Here is an 18,659-nt window from a genome sequence, read left to right as displayed (position 1 = left end):
TTGAACCTGTCCAACGGGGACTGCCACTTCTCTCTGCTCTACCCAAAGAATGGAAAGTAATCATAATAGATATCAAAGATTGCTTCTTCTCCATACACCTAAACACCAGAGATAGAGAAAGGTTTGCTTTCACCCTGCCAGCTATTAATCATGAGCAACCAGACGCCAGATTTCAGTGGAAAGTCCTCCCTCAAGGGATGGCAAATAGCCCCACCATATGTCAACTGTATGTTCAGCAAGCGCTGGCACCGATTCGTAAAAACTACCCCAAACTAAAAATCATTCACTATATGGATGATATCCTTCTCTGCTCCCCACAATCAGCAGAAGTAGAAGAGGCCTATGTAAAGCTCACTAAATCCCTAGAGACTTGGGGACTGAATATAGCCAGTGAGAAGGTCCAAAAATCTAGTATTAGCAAATTCCTAGGAACCACTATTTCCACAGATGTTATTTACCCCCAAAAGCTTGAGATAAGACATGATCAGCTGCGAAATTTGAATGACTTTCAGAAACTCCTAGGGGACATTAATTGGTTGCGGCCATATTTAAAGATACCTACCACTGAATTGAAACCACTATTTAAAATCCTAGAAGGGGACTCACAACTAACATCTCCGCGCTCCCTTACACCTGAGGCGGTGCAGACCATCCACAAAGTAGAACAGGCCTTAATGACAGCACAATTGAATAGGATACAATTAAATGAACCCTTTGAGTTATGCGTCCTTCCCACCCCGGGACTGCCAACTGCAGTCTTGTGGCAGCAAGGTCCACTGATCTGGATCCATCCCCAAGCCTCTCAGGCTAGAACGATAGAATACTATCAGGCTGCCATAGCCAAACTCGCTCTAAGAGGAGTAAAGACCTCCATAACACATTTTAGAGATGCTCCAGCAAAAATCATAACCCCTTATAATATGGAACAGATTCAAACATTATGTGCTATGAATGATGATTGGGCCATACTTGCTTATGGCTTCTCAGGAACCTTTGATAATCATTTCCCAAAACATCCCCTCATCAATTTTGCTAGAAATCATCCCCTAGTGTTCCCTCGGGTCACTAGCTTAACCCCGTTGCCACATCTAGAGACAGTCTACACAGATGGGTCCAAGACAGGTACAGGTGCCTATGTCCATAATGGCGAAGTTGTGACAAAAAAATATACACCCAATACTCCACAGGTAGTCGAATGCCATATAGTTTTGGAAGTACTACAAACCTTTCATGGACCTTTAAATATTGTGTCAGACTCTAGTTATGTTGTTAATGCAGTTAATTCCCTAGAAGTGGCCGGGCTAATCAAAGCATCCAGCACAGTAGCCACTCTGTTCAAGCAGCTGCAATCAGAATTACTTAATAGACGCTCTCCTTTATATATGACCCACATTAGAGCACATTCAGGCCTTCCCGGGCCTATGACCCAAGGCAACCACTTAGCAGACCTTGCAACTAGAAGTATAGCTTTCCCTCTGCTAGACCCTGTCACCACAGCTTCAAAATTCCACTCACAATTTCATGTCACTGCTGAAACACTGCGCAAGCGGTTTAGCATAACCAGAGCCGAAGCTAGGAACATTGTTCTTAGCTGCCAACACTGCTGCAGTTTTCTTCCCACACCTCATGTTGGGATCAATCCTAGAGGTATTAAGCCTTTACAGGTTTGGCAAATGGACGTAACACATATTTCTTCCTTTGGGAAGCTGAAATATGTACATGTATCTGTAGATACTTGTTCGGGAGTCATCTTTGCCTCCCCATTGTCTGGAGAGAAAGTTTCCCATGTCATTCACCACTGTCTTGAGGCTTGGAGCGCATGGGGGTTACCCCAAATCCTCAAAACAGACAATGGTCCCGCCTATACTTCTGCCAAATTTGCTCAATTTTGTCATCACATGGGAATTAAACATATCACTGGTCTTCCTTACAACCCACAGGGTCAAGGGATTGTGGAGCGCGTGAACCGCACTCTCAAATCCTATCTAATTAAACAAAAAGGGGGAATTGAGGACATACCCCCCACACCCAAAACAGCTATAGCCCTAGCACTCTTCACTCTCAATTTTTTGAACCTGGATGCTCAAGGCCATACAGCGGCGGACCGCCATAATCAGTGGCCAAAAGACCCACAAGAACTGGTAAAATGGAAGGATGTATTATCTAACCAATGGAAAGGCCCGGATCCAATTATAATTAGATCCAGGGGAGCTGTATGTGTTTTTCCCCAGGGTGAAGAAAACCCCTTCTGGATTCCAGAGCGCCTGACAAGGAAGGTCCTGGACAAAGGAGATGACCTCTCTGTGCCTACTGATCCTGCTCTCGTCGCTGGGAACCCCGATTCAGGGAGTACTGAGATGGGGAATATTGTCTGCCTTTCCTAAGCCCATGCCCGTCCGCTTCAATGCAGCAATTTTTCCACGTTTTTTTACTTCCAACTCTAGCATAAATCTGCCATACCTGGCAAAAGACACCACAACAGCTCCTTTGGGAGAAAACCGATCCTTTGTAACCGACGGATCATTATGTTTCACCACTAAGAATCTAACCAACTGTATCTCCCTAAAGCAGAGAAAATATGGCTGGTTCAGTGATCCGATAACGGGGATCGTGCTTGGGGGGCCCGAGAACCTAATGATCCCCCAGAATGTTCTCTGGATCAATGGAACATTTGTAGACCCTCCCGGAGGCCTTAACTCAACCACCAGCCTCCGTCAACCCAAATATGCTCCCCACTGTTTAGGTGATTATGAGGGAGAACCATGGCCCTGGACAGACTGCCAGTCAGCTACAGTGACTTGGGCAGACACACACCAGAGGTTCACTATCTCCCCAGATATGACCGAAGGTAGAAGTTGGGGAACAGCAATGATAAAAGATAGCAATTACTCCCAGCCTATGAACAGGAATCCTTTTCACAAATGGATGCTGTGTGGCATTAATGGCTCTTGTACAGACCTGTCCCCACTATCCGCCCTTTTGGGTGGAGGGAAAGGCGTCAGCTACAACATGACCTATCAGTGCTATACTGATGTGAAATCCTCAAGCCCTACCACTCGTTTCTGTTCCCCGGTCAATTCTACGCAGGGAGCCCCCAGGCTCCCCTTCCCACCAGCTCCAGTATGCCTTTCCCCCCCATTCCTGTTTATCTTGTCCAATGATGGTTTTAACTCCTGTTCCAATACCTCCTGTTTTCTGTCTCAGTGCTGGGATGCGCTTAACTTTACCAATGCCTTAATAGCCCGTTTTCCTCGTTGGGTCCCCGTCCCAGTAGACGCACCTAATACCATGACACTTTCGAGAGAAACGCGACTTCGGTGCTACAGCCGCTATAGTGCTTCTAATCTCCATATCCGCAGTTGCAGCCACCGCAGCTGGAATAGCTTTAGACACCTCTATCAAATCAGCTACAGAACTCAATAACCTTGCGGAATCAGTATCCTCTGCCCTTGACCATCAGTCCACGCTTGATGGCAAGCTGAAAGGAGGAATAATGGTCCTCAATCAGCGAGTAGATCTAGTGGAAGAGCAACTAGATGTGCTCTGGCAGTTAGCCCAATTGGGATGTGAGCGAAAGTTTCGCGCTCTCTGCATTACTAGCATACAATATGAAAACTTTACGCGAGCAGCTAATCTGTCATGAAGCCTGTCCCAGTATCTTTCAGGAAACTGGTCCCAAGACTTTGATGGAGCATTGGAAGAGCTACGGCGAGAAATAACCCACATCAACTCCACCCAGCTAGATATCTCCGTAGCAGAAGGACTCTCTTCCTGGTTCCACAGAGCCCTCTCCCACGTCAGAGTGGGCGGGCATGGCTGGAATGGGTGTATTCATGCTTGGAGGTCTCATGCTCCTACTCTGGTTGTTATGCAGGCTCCGTGCCCAACACAGGCAAGATAAAGTGATCCTTGCTCAAGCATATTGGCGCCTCTCCCCAAGTATGGCTCAACATGCTCAATAAAGAAGCTCAGCTTTAGCTTGAGGTAGCCCTTGCACCCTGAGCCCTTGTGGCATTGCACCAGGCCCGGGTACCTTATCGCTTACCTGCAGCTTTCCCTAAGAAACTTGCGGTGCAAGAGGGTCAAAGAAAAGGTCCAAGACCCTTTGTACCAGACGGTCCCAACGTCTGCTAGAGGATGCGAGGCTATGCACTGCAAGAGGTTTTGGACCCCTCTGAGAGACATGCCTGATTGCATAGGGGTAGATGTCTACAAACCCCTCTCCGAAAATAGGACATCAAATGTTTCTGGAGATCAGGCCTCTATCTCCGCCTCAGCTGACATGTTCCGTTCTGAGTTTCTATTAAACAAAAAAGGGGGAGATGTTGGCAGCCGCGCCTGCCGCACCCTGAAAATGGCGCCCTCTTTAAGAGGAAGCCCCTGCATAAGGGAGAAAACAACTTGTGCAACAAAAACCCATGCAAATTGAGTCTGAGCATATGAACCAATCAGGCCAAAGTGTCATGCTAATTAAGGCTTATGTGACAGCACCAATCAGCGTAGAGCATGAGGCCTATATAAGCAGACCCTTTCTTCCTGTCTGCGTCCTGCCCGACACATTTGTTTCACAAAGAGCTGAAGAGTAAAGCTTTCTGCAGAAGAATCCTGCTGTTGTTGCGTGCTGTTCTTGCCGGCGAGGACGGGGCGCGCGACAGTTGTTCAATGTCTAAGTGTTTAGTATTGTTGTGCCTTCTTGGTGAACTGATTTCATTGTTAAATGACCCTCCTTATCACTGACAATATTCTTTTCCCTGAAATCTAATTTATCTGAAATTAATATGGCCATTCCACCTTTCTTTTGCTTAGTGTTGGCATGATATCTCTTTTTCCATTATTTTACTTTTTAGGCTATTTTTGTCTTTATATTTAAGTATAGGTTTATATTTTATCTATGTTTATTCTAGATAGTATATGATTGGCTCTTGCTTTTTTATCCAATCTGCAATCTCTTGCCTGTTAACTAGGGTATTTAGATCATTTATATTTACCTTGATTATTGATACGTTAGAGTTGGCTTTAACTCTAATGTATTATTTGTTCTCTATTTATTTTATCTATTTTTTGTTCCCTTTTCCTCTTCTTTGTTTTTTTTTTTAATGACTTCATCTTATCTGCCTTGGTGGCTTATTTGTTATAACTCTATTCAGTGTCTAAGGTTTAGAGTATTCATCTTTAAACTGTCACAGTCTATCCTTAAATAATATTACACCACTTAATTTATAGTATAAAAACTTTATAAAAGAATACTTTCAGAAAAGTTCCTGGCCTTTGTCATATGTGCTTTAAATAGTCAATGACATTTTAAAGAGATTTCTATCATGTGTCACTTGTAGATCTATTTCTACTGTTTTTTTCTCCTCATTATGGGTGGTATTTTTCTGCTTTTTTGCATGCCTATAAAGTTTTAACTAGATATTGGACAGTATACATTTTACCTTGTTGAATGCTGAGTATTTTTTTTCCTATGATGTTCTTGTGCTTTGTTCTGTGTGCAGTTAAGCTTCTTGAAAATGATTTGATCTTTTCAAGGCTTGTTTTTAAGCTTTGTTAGATGAGACCCTAACAGCCTTCAGTGTAGGGCTAATTGTGCCCACTACCTTTTGACAATATCCTTTTGAGCCCTTAAACCCAAATTAATCATGTTTAAAATGTTTTTTAAACTTACTTGAAGCAGAAACAGCAGATAACAGTGCCAAGTATAAGTCCATCCTCTTTGGCTGAGTGTTGTTGATGAGAGCCAGTTTATCATCAGCATGACAGGCTGCCATTAACCCAGCCCAGACAGCAGGGTCACCTAAACAAAGGAAATGTGGTTAGAATATTTGTTAATATCAATATATTGCTGGAAAACTACCAAAAATGAGAATAAGAATTCACAAATACCAAAAAATAAAATAAAATAAAATAAAACTATACTTCGGAAAAAGTCCATGTTCTTAAAGAAAAACTAACTTATACTTGTTTTCTTATTACTATATTCATCCTTCAAGATTGGCCATTTTTTCCAAACACATCAGAAGATAAGAAATATCCTATTAAGCTCTTCTATGGCTGGTTAGTTCAGTTGCCTAGAGTACTATGCTACTGTGGGAAGGTCAATTACATCCACTTTCACTGGACACCAAGCCCAAGTCTCAAAGAGACACTCACGTTCACATGGTCCCTGTATTAAAGGCCCAGTAATAGGAAAGGCAAGATAACACAATTTTTCAGTTCTTAAGAAAAGTTTCAGCCAAAGGAAAAGCTTAAGACAACTCCATTCTACCTACGTTCTAACAGCCAACCATGAAAGTCATTTTATCATTTCAAGTGAAGCAATTAAATGATTATATATCCCTTCATTCATTTGATCTTTTCTTCCTTAGCAGCTTCAGGGGTGGGGAACAGCCTGACAGTACTTGGTTGAGGAGGTATGGTAGAGATTATGAGTATAGATTCCTCTTAATAAAGTTAGTTGTCAAAAGAAGCAGCCAGAAGATTTCAACTTAGAAGGTTTATTTGGTCTTTGATTTTATAAACAACATTTTTCAGGCTAGTTTTTGCATGGTTAACATCTAAATCCTGCTAACAAATGGATAATTTTGAATTACTCCCACAAGGGGTACTAGTTAACAACAGGGCCCTTTAAATGTAATTTTTAGCTTTTATTTTATATTTTTTCTTATCTAACTGTCTTATCTTATATGTATCTCCTATAAAGTGTCTGAAATATGTATTTCATCTATAAATGATCAGTATTAATAATAATACAAGAATCATTAAAATTCTTAGTTGACCAAACTTTTTTCCCAAAAAATTAAATACATGCCTCTGTATCACAAAATAATTTCTGTCCCAGATAATGACTACCCGATTTTAAATAACATAAGACATAACCAAATTCCCAAATAAGCAAATGGGAGCCATTCCCTAAAATTTGCAATGGGATCTGATTACTGTATAATGGAAGGCACATGACTAAATCTTAGTTCTCTGTGTTTTAGGTTTAATAATGCCACTAATTAATTGTGTTGGGACTCATTTCTCCACCAAACAAGGCAACTGAACTGAATGGTGGCTCAGGTGCCATCAGGTCTAAAATCCTGTAATTCCAATGAAAGTGGACTTAATTTCTGAATGTTTACTTATTTCAAAGATTAAGTGAACAATTCCTTTAGGGATCTTAGGGTATTCTATAGTTTAGATTTTGGGTGGGGGGCCATGGCTGGCAGTAATTTCTTCTGTCACAATTCAAAAGAATTGCTGTTTTCTTTAACTCTAGATATGAATATCTAGATAATCAACAATTCAAATTTTCTATGAAACAAAGTGCTATTTTATATGTGTATGTGTGTACACACACACAGATACAAACTTAAAAATGTTTAACTATTTTTTGTTTGCAAATAACTTTTAATATCACAGAAGCACCAATCTAGTAGAAATTGAATTTCTTTCTAATCAGTTTTTATTCTGAGAATTACATTTAAATTTGAAAAGATTCCTTGGAGTACCATTCACTAAAACTGTACTTTGTTCAACTAAAGATCTACAATGACTAGGTGTACAGCTATGAAACCTAATTATATTCACTTTCATTGGACTCCAAGGACAAGTCTCAAACAAGTTCTCATCTTCATCACTCAGATCCTGTTTTACACATCTCATGGGATGATTCTGCCTCCCTGAGTATGTATTTTCTCCAGATAAAATGGGAAAATCAGAGACTTTATTAGGCAATCTTACCTTTCTAAAGTTAATGTCACTTACACAATTAAAGACTAACAGATCTATCATTCTAGATCTACTGTAAGAATTCTTCAGAGTAATTCTATCTAATACATGCTTGAGTACACTGCTAAAAATTAGAAATTTACCCATGTATAACACAGACAAATCCAAACATTTAGGGTCTTGTGTTCTATTTCAAAAATGAAAGAAAGAATAAACAACAAGGTATTTGTGTGTTTACTTGTTTCATAAAATAATCTCTGAATTGTTAGAGATGTCACAGTTTACATAGGATCTTTATAATTTATTGTAAAGACAACACTGAACCTGTTCTTTGCACAATGTTTCCCAACAGTCCCCAGCCAAAAGTAATAGCATTCTGATCTAACAAATGTTTGAAGTCTTCTGTGGAAATTGCTTGATATTATATTTCATATTAAAAATAATATTATGTAAAAATACATCTCACAACCCTACACTGTTAAACATTCCAGGCCTTAAGGCATTTATTTCTCAAGCAGTGATAATAGAAGCATACTGATGTGGTTATATGCAAGTCCTCAGTACCTTCTGTAACCGAAGGAACACATATGACACAGCTAGTCAGAACCAAGAGGAGCTAGCTCAAGTGAGGCCATCACCTAGGCATTTCTTACAGTTATCACAGAAGACACATTTCCACTCTTCAAGTAGCTAATAACAATACATAAAAATAACTAAATGTGCTTATTAAATAATTTAATAACTACAGGTAAGCCAGACTGATGGAAATCAGAAATAAAACTACTTGTTGAAAATATGTAATTCAGATTTTCAGCAATAGGTAATAAAATATCTTCCTTTCAGCCTGCTTCAATAATTGATTACCTCTCAGTTATCAGCAGCCAAATGCAGATAATCAAATAATACGCAAAATCTTAAAATATTTTCTTAAAATTCCCTTATTTTATTTTATGAAGATACAAACTTTGCTCTTTTAAATCACAAATGCAAGATTGACAGAAGCCAAAGTACTGAAATGGGTTATATATATTCACCTGGAGAAAGGAGAGCTGCCTTTTGAATAGTCTTTAGTGCACTATTTTTTTCATCTTCTGTTGAACTGCTTCCCATAGCCAACTGATTTACTGCAGTGTACAGTAATGCTTTCTATGTAAGAGGAAAAGAGTGGTGTTAACCAATTCTCTTTATAGCTCCCAGACTTTCAAAGTGACTAAAAGAAGGACTATATTGAAAAGATGTGACCCCTAAACATAAGAAGAAAAATTATTTTATTATTTCATCAATAATATTTAACAAGTAGAACATTTCCTTTGTACTGGGGAAAACCAACCTTTCCATGATTTGAGTCCAGGATGTGGGCCACATTTCCTGCAACAGCACCTCCCTATAATAGAAAATAATTATTTAGATAAATGTATAAACTTTCAGAAAACAGTAGAAGACTGATAAAATCTTTCCATTAAGTCATTTGAAAGGTTCAGTTGTATCACATTCACAACCTTTAAACTCCACAGGTATCAACTTAGTATTACTGCTCTAAAAGAGCAGTTTAACATTTCTATGAAAGAAAATCTTTCCAACTGTGATAATTTCAACTTCCCTCTTCTAAAATACTTATTAAAGTCCCCAAAGTTACATAATTTTACAGTGGTACCAAACAAATGTACACAATTTCTAACAATATAAGATTATGAAAGAAAGAAAGACTGAAGGAGAAAAAGAGAGACCACAAAACTTATTGTAAGAGAAATTAACATGGTTTTACTCCATGAAAATACAGTATTTTTAAAACTTCTCTAGTCCCTAGTAAAATGAATGAAGTTCAGAGCACCATTAAGCTCATGAATGCTTCAATAATCAACTCAATATTAAAATGAGAAAAATATATGCAGCATTATAGTTTTCATAAAGTTGATTTGAAATCTTAATTTTAAAAAATTCAATTAGATATCTTATGTAACTAGGAAAGAAAGTAATTATAATGACTTTATTTCAAATCAGAAGTATTCTGTACTCTTCATTTTACACTGGAAGTGTATCAGAAATGTTTTCAAAATCATATTTTCCATGTAAAGAATGCTAAAAATAAACTTTAAAAAATATGTTAATATAAAACAAATAAAAGGTGGATTAAAAAAACAGACATGGCAGAAGAGGAGGAGGACTCAGAAGTCGGGGGCGGGGGGATGATCCACCACCACAACCCCTAACCATGACTTTGTGTAAGCTATTAATCTCTGTCTCAAGGGTCCTCTATAAAATGGACATTAAGTGCAGCTACTTCATATGGTTGTTGGCATTAAATGTAAAATACATAAAAATGTCTAACAGGGTATTGGCACATAATAAGAACTTCATTGCAGGGTCCAATTAATGGAGGTCTTCTAGGCTCTTTGAACCACCATGTGTGAAAAACAGTCAGAATAACAAACAAAACCAGACCCACAAAAGATTTCAGATATTGGAATTATTAGATGTAGTACATGTTCAAAATATATTAGCCACACCATTATGTTTACCAACTAATTAAGTAAACTATGAAAGGACATAATAAACATAGAAGTTAACAAAATACATATAGACTCCTGTAGATACCTGGTTCTTGTGAATTAAAATACAGTATATAAACTCTTTTATAAAACATCAATGACTTCATGTTTAGACTTACATTTTTAGATAGTATAGCAGTGTTCAGTTCTTATTTCATTATCTCTAAAGACCTTTTTAAATAAAACTTTCTTTTGGGATTCAAAAACACAATAGCCAATGCTTACTAAATGGCAACATTACAAACATAACCTCATGATACAACCATTTAACATAACCTGTATGTGTTAAAAAATACATTAAAAAAATATTTTTGTATCTTCCATAATGCCCAGAATAGTACAATAGTACCTGGAAGAAACTCAGTGAATAACTAATAGAAAATTTCATTAAATAACAGAACCCTTACTATATTAGTTATTTTCCAGAATGTCAATACTTTATAAAATTGTATTATTTTCCACATTACAAGTTATTTTACCCTTCTGCCAGAAGTTAGGACATTACTCACCTTTGCATTTTGTTGAGCATACTGAGCAACCACTCGGGACAACAGAGACCAAAGAGCAGGATCAGCTGGGTTACTATAAAGATCATCAAAAGAGGAGGGCTTAGAGATGGGAGTTATTTTAATCACAAAAAGTACCAGCAACCAGCATTTTATTTAGGACCTAAGTTAAAAATCTTCTAGACATCTAAAATATCAATTGTCCATGTGTGGTTCAAAGTGCCTGAATTTTTAAAAGGTACTTTTAATCTCCAATATATACCAACAGTCCTTATGAAAATAAGAAGAAAAAATCAGCAATGTGATGATTACAAAGCCATGAGATGTAATCAAGTAAGGTTAAGGAAGTTTAATATGTTGTGTTCAAAGAAAACAGAGATGAGAACTGTGGAAGGAAAACAAACTATAGATTTAACACTCTACTGCTGAAAATAAAACAAATAACCACATTGACAGTGATAACAGGTTTCTATTTTCTAACATCCAAATGAAATGTCTGGCCAAAAAATTCCTAAAACCATCAAACTGGACAGTATCAGATAACAAACTGACAATTTCACAAACCCTGGAATTAGTAAGGGCAATTCATGTACAATTTCATAAAACCACATTCTGGTTTTCAAACATACATGCTTACCTCATTTCATATTTATAATAAGGCCCAAATGCCAAAGACAACTTCATGAAGCATATAATTAGACCTATATAAATAGCTACAGAAGTTACCTGTGAACAGCTTTTGATGCTTGTCTCTGCACTGCGACGCTGCGGCCTTGCAGTGCATGGATTGCTGAAGTAAGAAGGTACCTCTGATAATCATTGTCTTTCTGTTTCACGTGCTTCAGTAACTCATTAAGTGCTGCTTTGGACAGTGTGGCATCTTGCATTGCCAATCCTAGAGCACACAGGGCTTGAAGACTTTCTGTGGTTGGTTCCTTTAAGATAGAGCTGTAAAATATATTTTTAATAGCCTATTAGTCATGAGTACTGTTGTCCCTAACTATTAATATATCTAACAATTAGTAGAAAAAGCTATTTAAAGATTCACCAAAGCTTTAAGATAGATATAAAACAAATTCATTGACTTTAGGGACAGCAATTTCCCTGAATGTCTGAAGCAGTTAAAAGTACCAATAGCCTTTCACAGAGCAGCAATAGCCACATTTCTTTTCGTTCATTATATCAAAGTTTTAGAAACAAATACAAATCAGTCTCTTTGGGTCTTGAGATTAGTAACTAGAGTAATTTTGCTAAAACAATTAGTTTCAGTAAAGTCATAGAACATATAAATAATAAAGAAAAACCTCCAAAATAAGGTCTAATTTTTATATTATCAGAAAGCTTTGTCCTACTGCTCTATAAGTACAAATTGTATCTATATCCACCATATTCCAAGTATTTTAATTGAGGTACATACAATGCATAAATCTTAGTGTACAGCTTAGTTTGACATGTGCATACACTCATGTAACCATTACCCTGATTAAGATACCAAACTTTCTAATTTTTTTTTTCCTTTTATCTATTTCACTGTTTCTACCATCACTCCCTCCCCTATGGCAACCACCAGTCTGTTCTCTGTTTTAGGGTCTATTTCAATTTTTTTTGCTTTATAAAAAGATTCTACATATAAGTAAAACATAAGTATTCATCTTTCTCTGTCTGACTTATTTCACTTAGTATAATACCCCTAGGTCCATTCATATCGTCAGAAATGGAAAGATTTTCTTTTTTATGTTTGAGTAATAGTCCATTGTATTCCAAGTGAATATTTTTATAATTTAAGGAGAATTTAAATTTTGTATTTAAACATCTTTTTTTTCCCTACTTTACTGTAAAATCTGATTTAGCTTTATGAAGGAATATGTCAATAATGTTTAGGAATCTTTATTAATTTAATGAAGAAAACCTGATCTCTACAAACTTAATACATCTAATAATAATTATGAATGTTGTATTACAACAAAACAACTTTCAAAAACTTTTAAACTAAATTCATTAAAATATACTAGAAATATTTTTACTATTACAAAATATCACATACCTGTCACTATGTCTTCCCAATATTTTTTGGAAGTGTTTAGAATTTAATACTGACAGGTATAAAATCATGAGTTTTCATGAGCAGCTCTGTAGTAATCAGCTAACTTAACAGATCCATAGTAACTCTCTTTATAATAAAGGTTAATAGATGTAGGAGTCAAATATGTAAGAATGTGAATTAGTCATTTCTAACAATACCAATAGCCAAATTGTAGGATGGTACAACTAAGAAAGCAAATAATAAAATATAAATTCCAATAGTAACAGAAAAGAAGAAATCCAATTTGTGCTTTGATTCAAAAGGAAAAAAAAAACTATCTCCTCTAACACTTTTTAATATACAAAATCTGAATATTACTGAAATGACTGTATCCCATTAAGCTAACATATGCTGAATGCTCAGTACCTACATGTTGTCTTGTACCATGTGCTAGGGATTTCACATCCAATTATTTAATATTATAAATTTTGTAAGATGATAACCCAACTTCCCCCCTATATACTGTACTTAACTCTTATTCCTCTTAAATAAGCACCAAAGACACTGCTGAGTTCCCAGCATATGGAGGCCAAATCAGATCAATAAAGAATTTTTGATTGAAACTAAATTTTTCATTGAAAGAAAGTAAACAAGAAAATTCTATGTGGCGGGGAGGAAAACAATTATAGTGTTAAATTTGAAAGATGACATGCAGAGATCAAAGACAAAAACAACAACAACAAGAAACACTGATCAGATAAAATACGTAGCCCTGGATCCAAAAGCATTAAACAAGGATGTTAAGGTTTTCCTTCTGATAAATGAAGCATAAAAGAATATAATCTTAAACTTTTACATTTCCCTACTTCCACCAATTTTTAAAATGATTTTGGTTACTGTTTTAAATAGTAGCCCAAGACTAATCTAATTGTGTCTAATTTGGAGTTACTTTTGTCCTTGATAACTGCAGTAATACATAAAAGCACCTATGACTGTTGTCCCCAAGCCATTTGCATATTCTGGTTTCTGAACATGTTATATAGAGCCATCTATACATTTTACATGAATGTAAAAGGTGTAAAGTGTTAAGATGTTATTTTAATTCTGATTAATTTTCTCAAAAATAGCAAAAAGGAAGAGAAAGAATTGTTTATTTATTATAAATGAAAATCACTTTAATCAGGATGGGACAAAAGTATCACATTGTATAAATATAAAGTTTATTCTACAGAAGTTGTTCTCAACTAGTACCATCTTATCCTCTCCCTCCCCCCACTTTTGGGAAGGTAATTTGGAGACTGTGGAGGCAATGTTTTGATTTTCACAATGATTGTGGGGTGAATTAGGATTTAATGAGTGGGGAACAGGGATGCAATCTTCCTGCAATGGGGGACAATCCTGTACTGGGAGCATTTATAACACTGAAAATGCTAACAAAGCACTTACTGACAACCACTTTCCAACAGCATCTATTAGTTACCTGCTGCTTTTGAAGGAATTAGTCAACTTTCTCCAAAACAATTTTTTTTCAGAAAGTTGAAAAATACCATTAAATAACCACATATATCACAGGCTGTTATTTTACTAATTTATTCCAAAAATACAGAAAAAGTTACAAGTTTTATAGGCAATTTTTTTGAGATTCAGTTTTAAATGAACCTTATTTTATCAGGTTAACTTAGAAGGAAAGAGAAAAAAATCTCTTTGGGGACCCAAGAGGCCAAAAAAGTTATCACATCTGCCGTCATTAAAAATTTTAAGATCTTCTAGATCGGGTGATCAATTGCTCTTTTAAAACAATAAATAAGACACACAGAGTACAGGATGGTTTTGAAGGATCAGATGGATCCAGACCTAAGAATTAGACCAAGATTTCTATTATCACATATCAGTGTTCTATGAGTGCAGAACCAGGTAGGTCCAATCCCTTTTGTTCACCAAAAAGTTTAAAAAATATTAAGAACTTCATTTCACATTCAAATTTTAACTAATATTTAAGTATCTGTCCATATTAAGCATTGATGTCAACTATATACATACCATTTAAACAGCAATGTCTTGGCTACATCCATTTTTCCTTGTTTATATTCCGTTATTGCCAGAGCTGTCAAGATATGGGCTTTGTCTTGCTCCAGTTCAACAATAGACAAGGCTCTCTCATAGGCTATCATATGGAGTTGGAAACAAACAAACAAAAAAACCACAATATACAAGCAATTTTGACTGACAAACAGAATTTTCTCCTTTCCTAATCTTATTTTCGAAAAGGTATAACTAAAATTATATCTTGTTTCCTTATTTTCAAGTGGAGGAATAAAAATTTATAATAATCGAACTTGGTTTAGCTGTTCCAAGGAGATCCTAGGGATATCATTGGGATTATTATGTGATATTCTGCCATTTCTATCTTCAGAATCTATAAGAAGCTCTTCAAGAGAAGTGGAGGACAACAGGCATTGAGATCATCACCAAAATTCCCATGTGCAAGCCAGCAATTCCATTAAACTATAGTTACTTACCATGAACTGCACACACACAGGCTGGGCCTATGTGTGTGAAAATGCACTCGATAAGCATTTTTGGAGAAACCAAAATACACTATTACTAACAATGGTTGAGTTCTTCATTTATCAGATATTTACATTTAAGCACTATGGAGTAGTAAAGACCTGCTTTCAATGCTAACTTGCACATCTACTATAAGTGATCCTGGGCCTCAGTTTCCTCACCTAAATAATGAGGATAATATTCAGCTCGTAACACTGCTATAGGACTATTCACCATAATAATGTACTAAATGAGGGAACAGGTGAAAAGTACCTAGGATCATTCCTGACCCCTAGTCAGAGTTTAATACACACTGTAATCCTTACTCCCATCTCAATACTGTATCTTTCTACAGGTAAGCTCATCATGATTAAATTCTTCTCAGTCATGAAAAAGTTAAGACACGGCCTTTAGCTTCAAGAAACATACTCACCTTTACTGCTCTCTTTATAAAGACCTTTCATAAATAAAGCCAGGGCAAAACCTATGATGTCATCTAACTCTTCAAGGGGTGTTGACTTAAAGACTTGGATAGCTTTATCATATTCACCAATGGAACTAAGAAGCAGAACATAACTTATTTTTAATATGAAAAATAATGTTGGCTTATATCATCAAAATACAGATATTATCACATTAAGATGCAGATACTATTATACTAAGCTTCTTTTAATACCTTCATCTACTTCACCTATCTGTGTTAAAGCTGCAGAAAAGACATAAATTAAAATGGAAGGCATAGCACTTATTTCAAATAAGATGTACTAGGGGGATTTAACATCACACTTTGCTTCTTTTAAATTACTTGTGAAAATGACTAGTTTCGCTAAATTACAAAAGTGCCTTTTTTTTTACAAACTTGAATTAAAATCCCAAGTTATAAAAAGTATTATCAAGTGGACTCTTATATAGAACTTTTTAAGCATAATACATTAGTTAAGCATTACCCTGAGTATGGTTTCTAGCTTCCCTGATAAGCTTAACAAGTCACAAAATACCTAGTCAGACTTAAACCTAGCTTCTGTATGTTTATCTGCTTATTCATTTTTTTGGCAAGCATTTGGATACACGAAAAATCCCACAGACAAAACTATAAATTATCTTTCCTGTACTTAATAGGAAGAAAAGTAAAAATTGTTATATATAATACTAAAGTATAATGTTTTTTGGTAACAGAAAAATAAATTGTTTTATTTAAAAATGAAGAGAAGCTGCCATCACCTGCAATAGATGCATTACATCTTTGAGGTTCTTATTTCTGGTATTCACCACTATCATCAGAAACGGTTTCTATTTTTAATGTGTTATTAGAAATCTTTTCATAAAATCTTTTTAATCTAGGGGAGTGTTGGGAGGAACTAAAAATACAGACAATCTTTGCTTCCAAAATTAGTTTTATAAAGGTGAAGAATTTAAAAATCAATAAACTAAAAAACTGGTTAATATTTGAGGAAAGAAAGAGCAATTTATATTGTTTACATATACAAACATTTATTAAGTTTTTTTAACGAACACTATCTTAATTAAAAATGTGATTACTTTTATAGAAAAAAGAATGAAACTAGAGAAGGGCTAAAGGACTTCAACTTTATCTGTAACTTTCTTTGAAAAAGGAACAAGAAGTCACTTGACAGAATTTTAAAATGTCATGTTTGAAAGTTATGTTAATTTTAAACAGTTATGTTAATTTAACTATTCACTAAATTACGGTCTATATTAGATTACTTACTACATTTTGCATGTTTAAAACACTTAATAATAAAAAGAAACTTAAGAGAAAACAGATGACCTATTTTCAAGGGGAGGCATAACTTTTCTTCTAAAATATTTACATTGTATGAAACATCAAAACTAAAGAGAACAGATACTTTGTTCCATACAATTTCTTACAACCCGTCTATCTTCTGCCATAACAAAATTTTGGAACTGAGAACTCTGTCAACTCCCAATCACAACAGCTGGAAAGAAAGGAAAGGGGAAGCAGTCAGAATGATAAAATCATGCTGTCTATGGGTATGATTCAACTACATGGTTGTACAAGAAATGAACTGGCTACCTCAGATGTCTACTACGCAGCACTTTTAAAAAGTAGGCACTAATCCCAAATATCAAAGTATAGTTGTAATTGTGTTTTAAACTGGATCGTTTAATTTTGGGGCAGTTCTCAACTTGAGAAACAACTCCCTGACTTGAGCCAAAAATCTTCATCTCATAATACTTTGATTCTCTGGACCTAGTTTGTCCTCTAAAACAATCAGTCTTTTCTTTTTCTAAATCTTTTTTTCGTTTTTTACATCTTTTTTGAAGTCAGGGTCTTTGAGAATCTAAAGGAAGCTCTGTGTCTCCTCTCCACCACAAAATGTATACAAAAATTTTTTTGTACTATTTCAAAAGGGTTTTAGGACTCCTGATGTTGATCCCCAGTTCAAGAATATAGAACAAGCGAATCAGAATAGATCCAATTCCTCTTCCACTTAACTAGGCTCCTACTATTAGACAGCAACTGGCTCTCTTCCAAATGTTCTCTAACATAGTCTACAACCATCAGTTCTAAACCTGTTCCTTACAAGGCACACTGGGGTTAGGTATTATCACAGATACAGGAAAAACTGTTAGCACAGCCTGGTATTATGGGAATTATGTATCCTGGGGGAATGTTACCAGCCTACTCATCTATACATGCTCCACTATACTGGAAAGTGGTCACCACCTGATTAGTTCCATGGCTTTCACCAGAAAAATCTAATAAGAGTCATAGAATTTTAGTGGGAAAAATATGCTTACCACAACAATCTGCCATAATTTCTTACTGTAACATTGTAAGTATCTTGGTCTTCTTCTGCAGTCTGTAACAAAATTGCTCTTTAAAAAAAGGACAAAGTATTTTAAATTATTTATGTGCAATAGGATTCTTTTATCCTTCCTCCTTAATTGAATCTACAGAATTCTGTTTTCTTCATTTAATCAGCTAATTATTTAATGTTAGTTGTAACAGCTTATTCATATTTTATTAAGTTGGCACCACAAAAGCACTTAGTATTTAGAGTTTAGATTCTCAGGAATATAACTTTAATAAAGTGACCTCTTAGTAAGTGAAATTACTCATCACACTTGAGTTTTAAATATTGTCAAAATTTTAATCTAAATATGGGAAATAGTTATTTTGCTGTTTTAAGTTTTGACATATTTGAAATATATAGAAAACACTCTGTAATATTTATATACTAGTAGTTTGAGTTAGGAAACCAGGAAATTTGAGTGCTTTCATGTGCCCATACCTGTTACATACAGAAAAGTGTTTAAGTAATACTGAGCTCAGAG

The 18,659-nt window shown here is 35.6% G+C and overlaps 1 protein-coding gene across 6 annotated transcripts in view; it reads right to left on the bottom strand.

Moving 5' to 3' along the window:
* SKIC3 (SKI3 subunit of superkiller complex) overlaps nucleotides 1-18,659 on the bottom strand; it is an 84,368-nt gene that overhangs the window by 25,679 nt on the left and 40,030 nt on the right. For all 6 annotated transcript variants that reach the window (XM_036925730.2, XM_057493290.1, XM_036925731.2 and 3 more), the window contains 8 exons: nucleotides 18,123-18,200; nucleotides 15,772-15,896; nucleotides 14,832-14,955; nucleotides 11,495-11,716; nucleotides 10,772-10,844; nucleotides 9,044-9,097; nucleotides 8,748-8,859; nucleotides 5,666-5,794 (listed from right to left, as the gene is read on the bottom strand). In XM_036925730.2, coding sequence (XP_036781625.2) covers nucleotides 5,666-5,794; nucleotides 8,748-8,859; nucleotides 9,044-9,097; nucleotides 10,772-10,844; nucleotides 11,495-11,716; nucleotides 14,832-14,955; nucleotides 15,772-15,896; nucleotides 18,123-18,200 — 917 coding nt within the window. The remainder of the gene's footprint in view (nucleotides 1-5,665; nucleotides 5,795-8,747; nucleotides 8,860-9,043; nucleotides 9,098-10,771; nucleotides 10,845-11,494; nucleotides 11,717-14,831; nucleotides 14,956-15,771; nucleotides 15,897-18,122; nucleotides 18,201-18,659) is intronic.

Source organism: Manis pentadactyla, chromosome 2, assembly GCF_030020395.1.
Source record: "Manis pentadactyla isolate mManPen7 chromosome 2, mManPen7.hap1, whole genome shotgun sequence".
Taxonomy (NCBI): domain Eukaryota; kingdom Metazoa; phylum Chordata; class Mammalia; order Pholidota; family Manidae; genus Manis; species Manis pentadactyla.
This window is presented reverse-complemented; position numbering and strand designations above follow the sequence as displayed.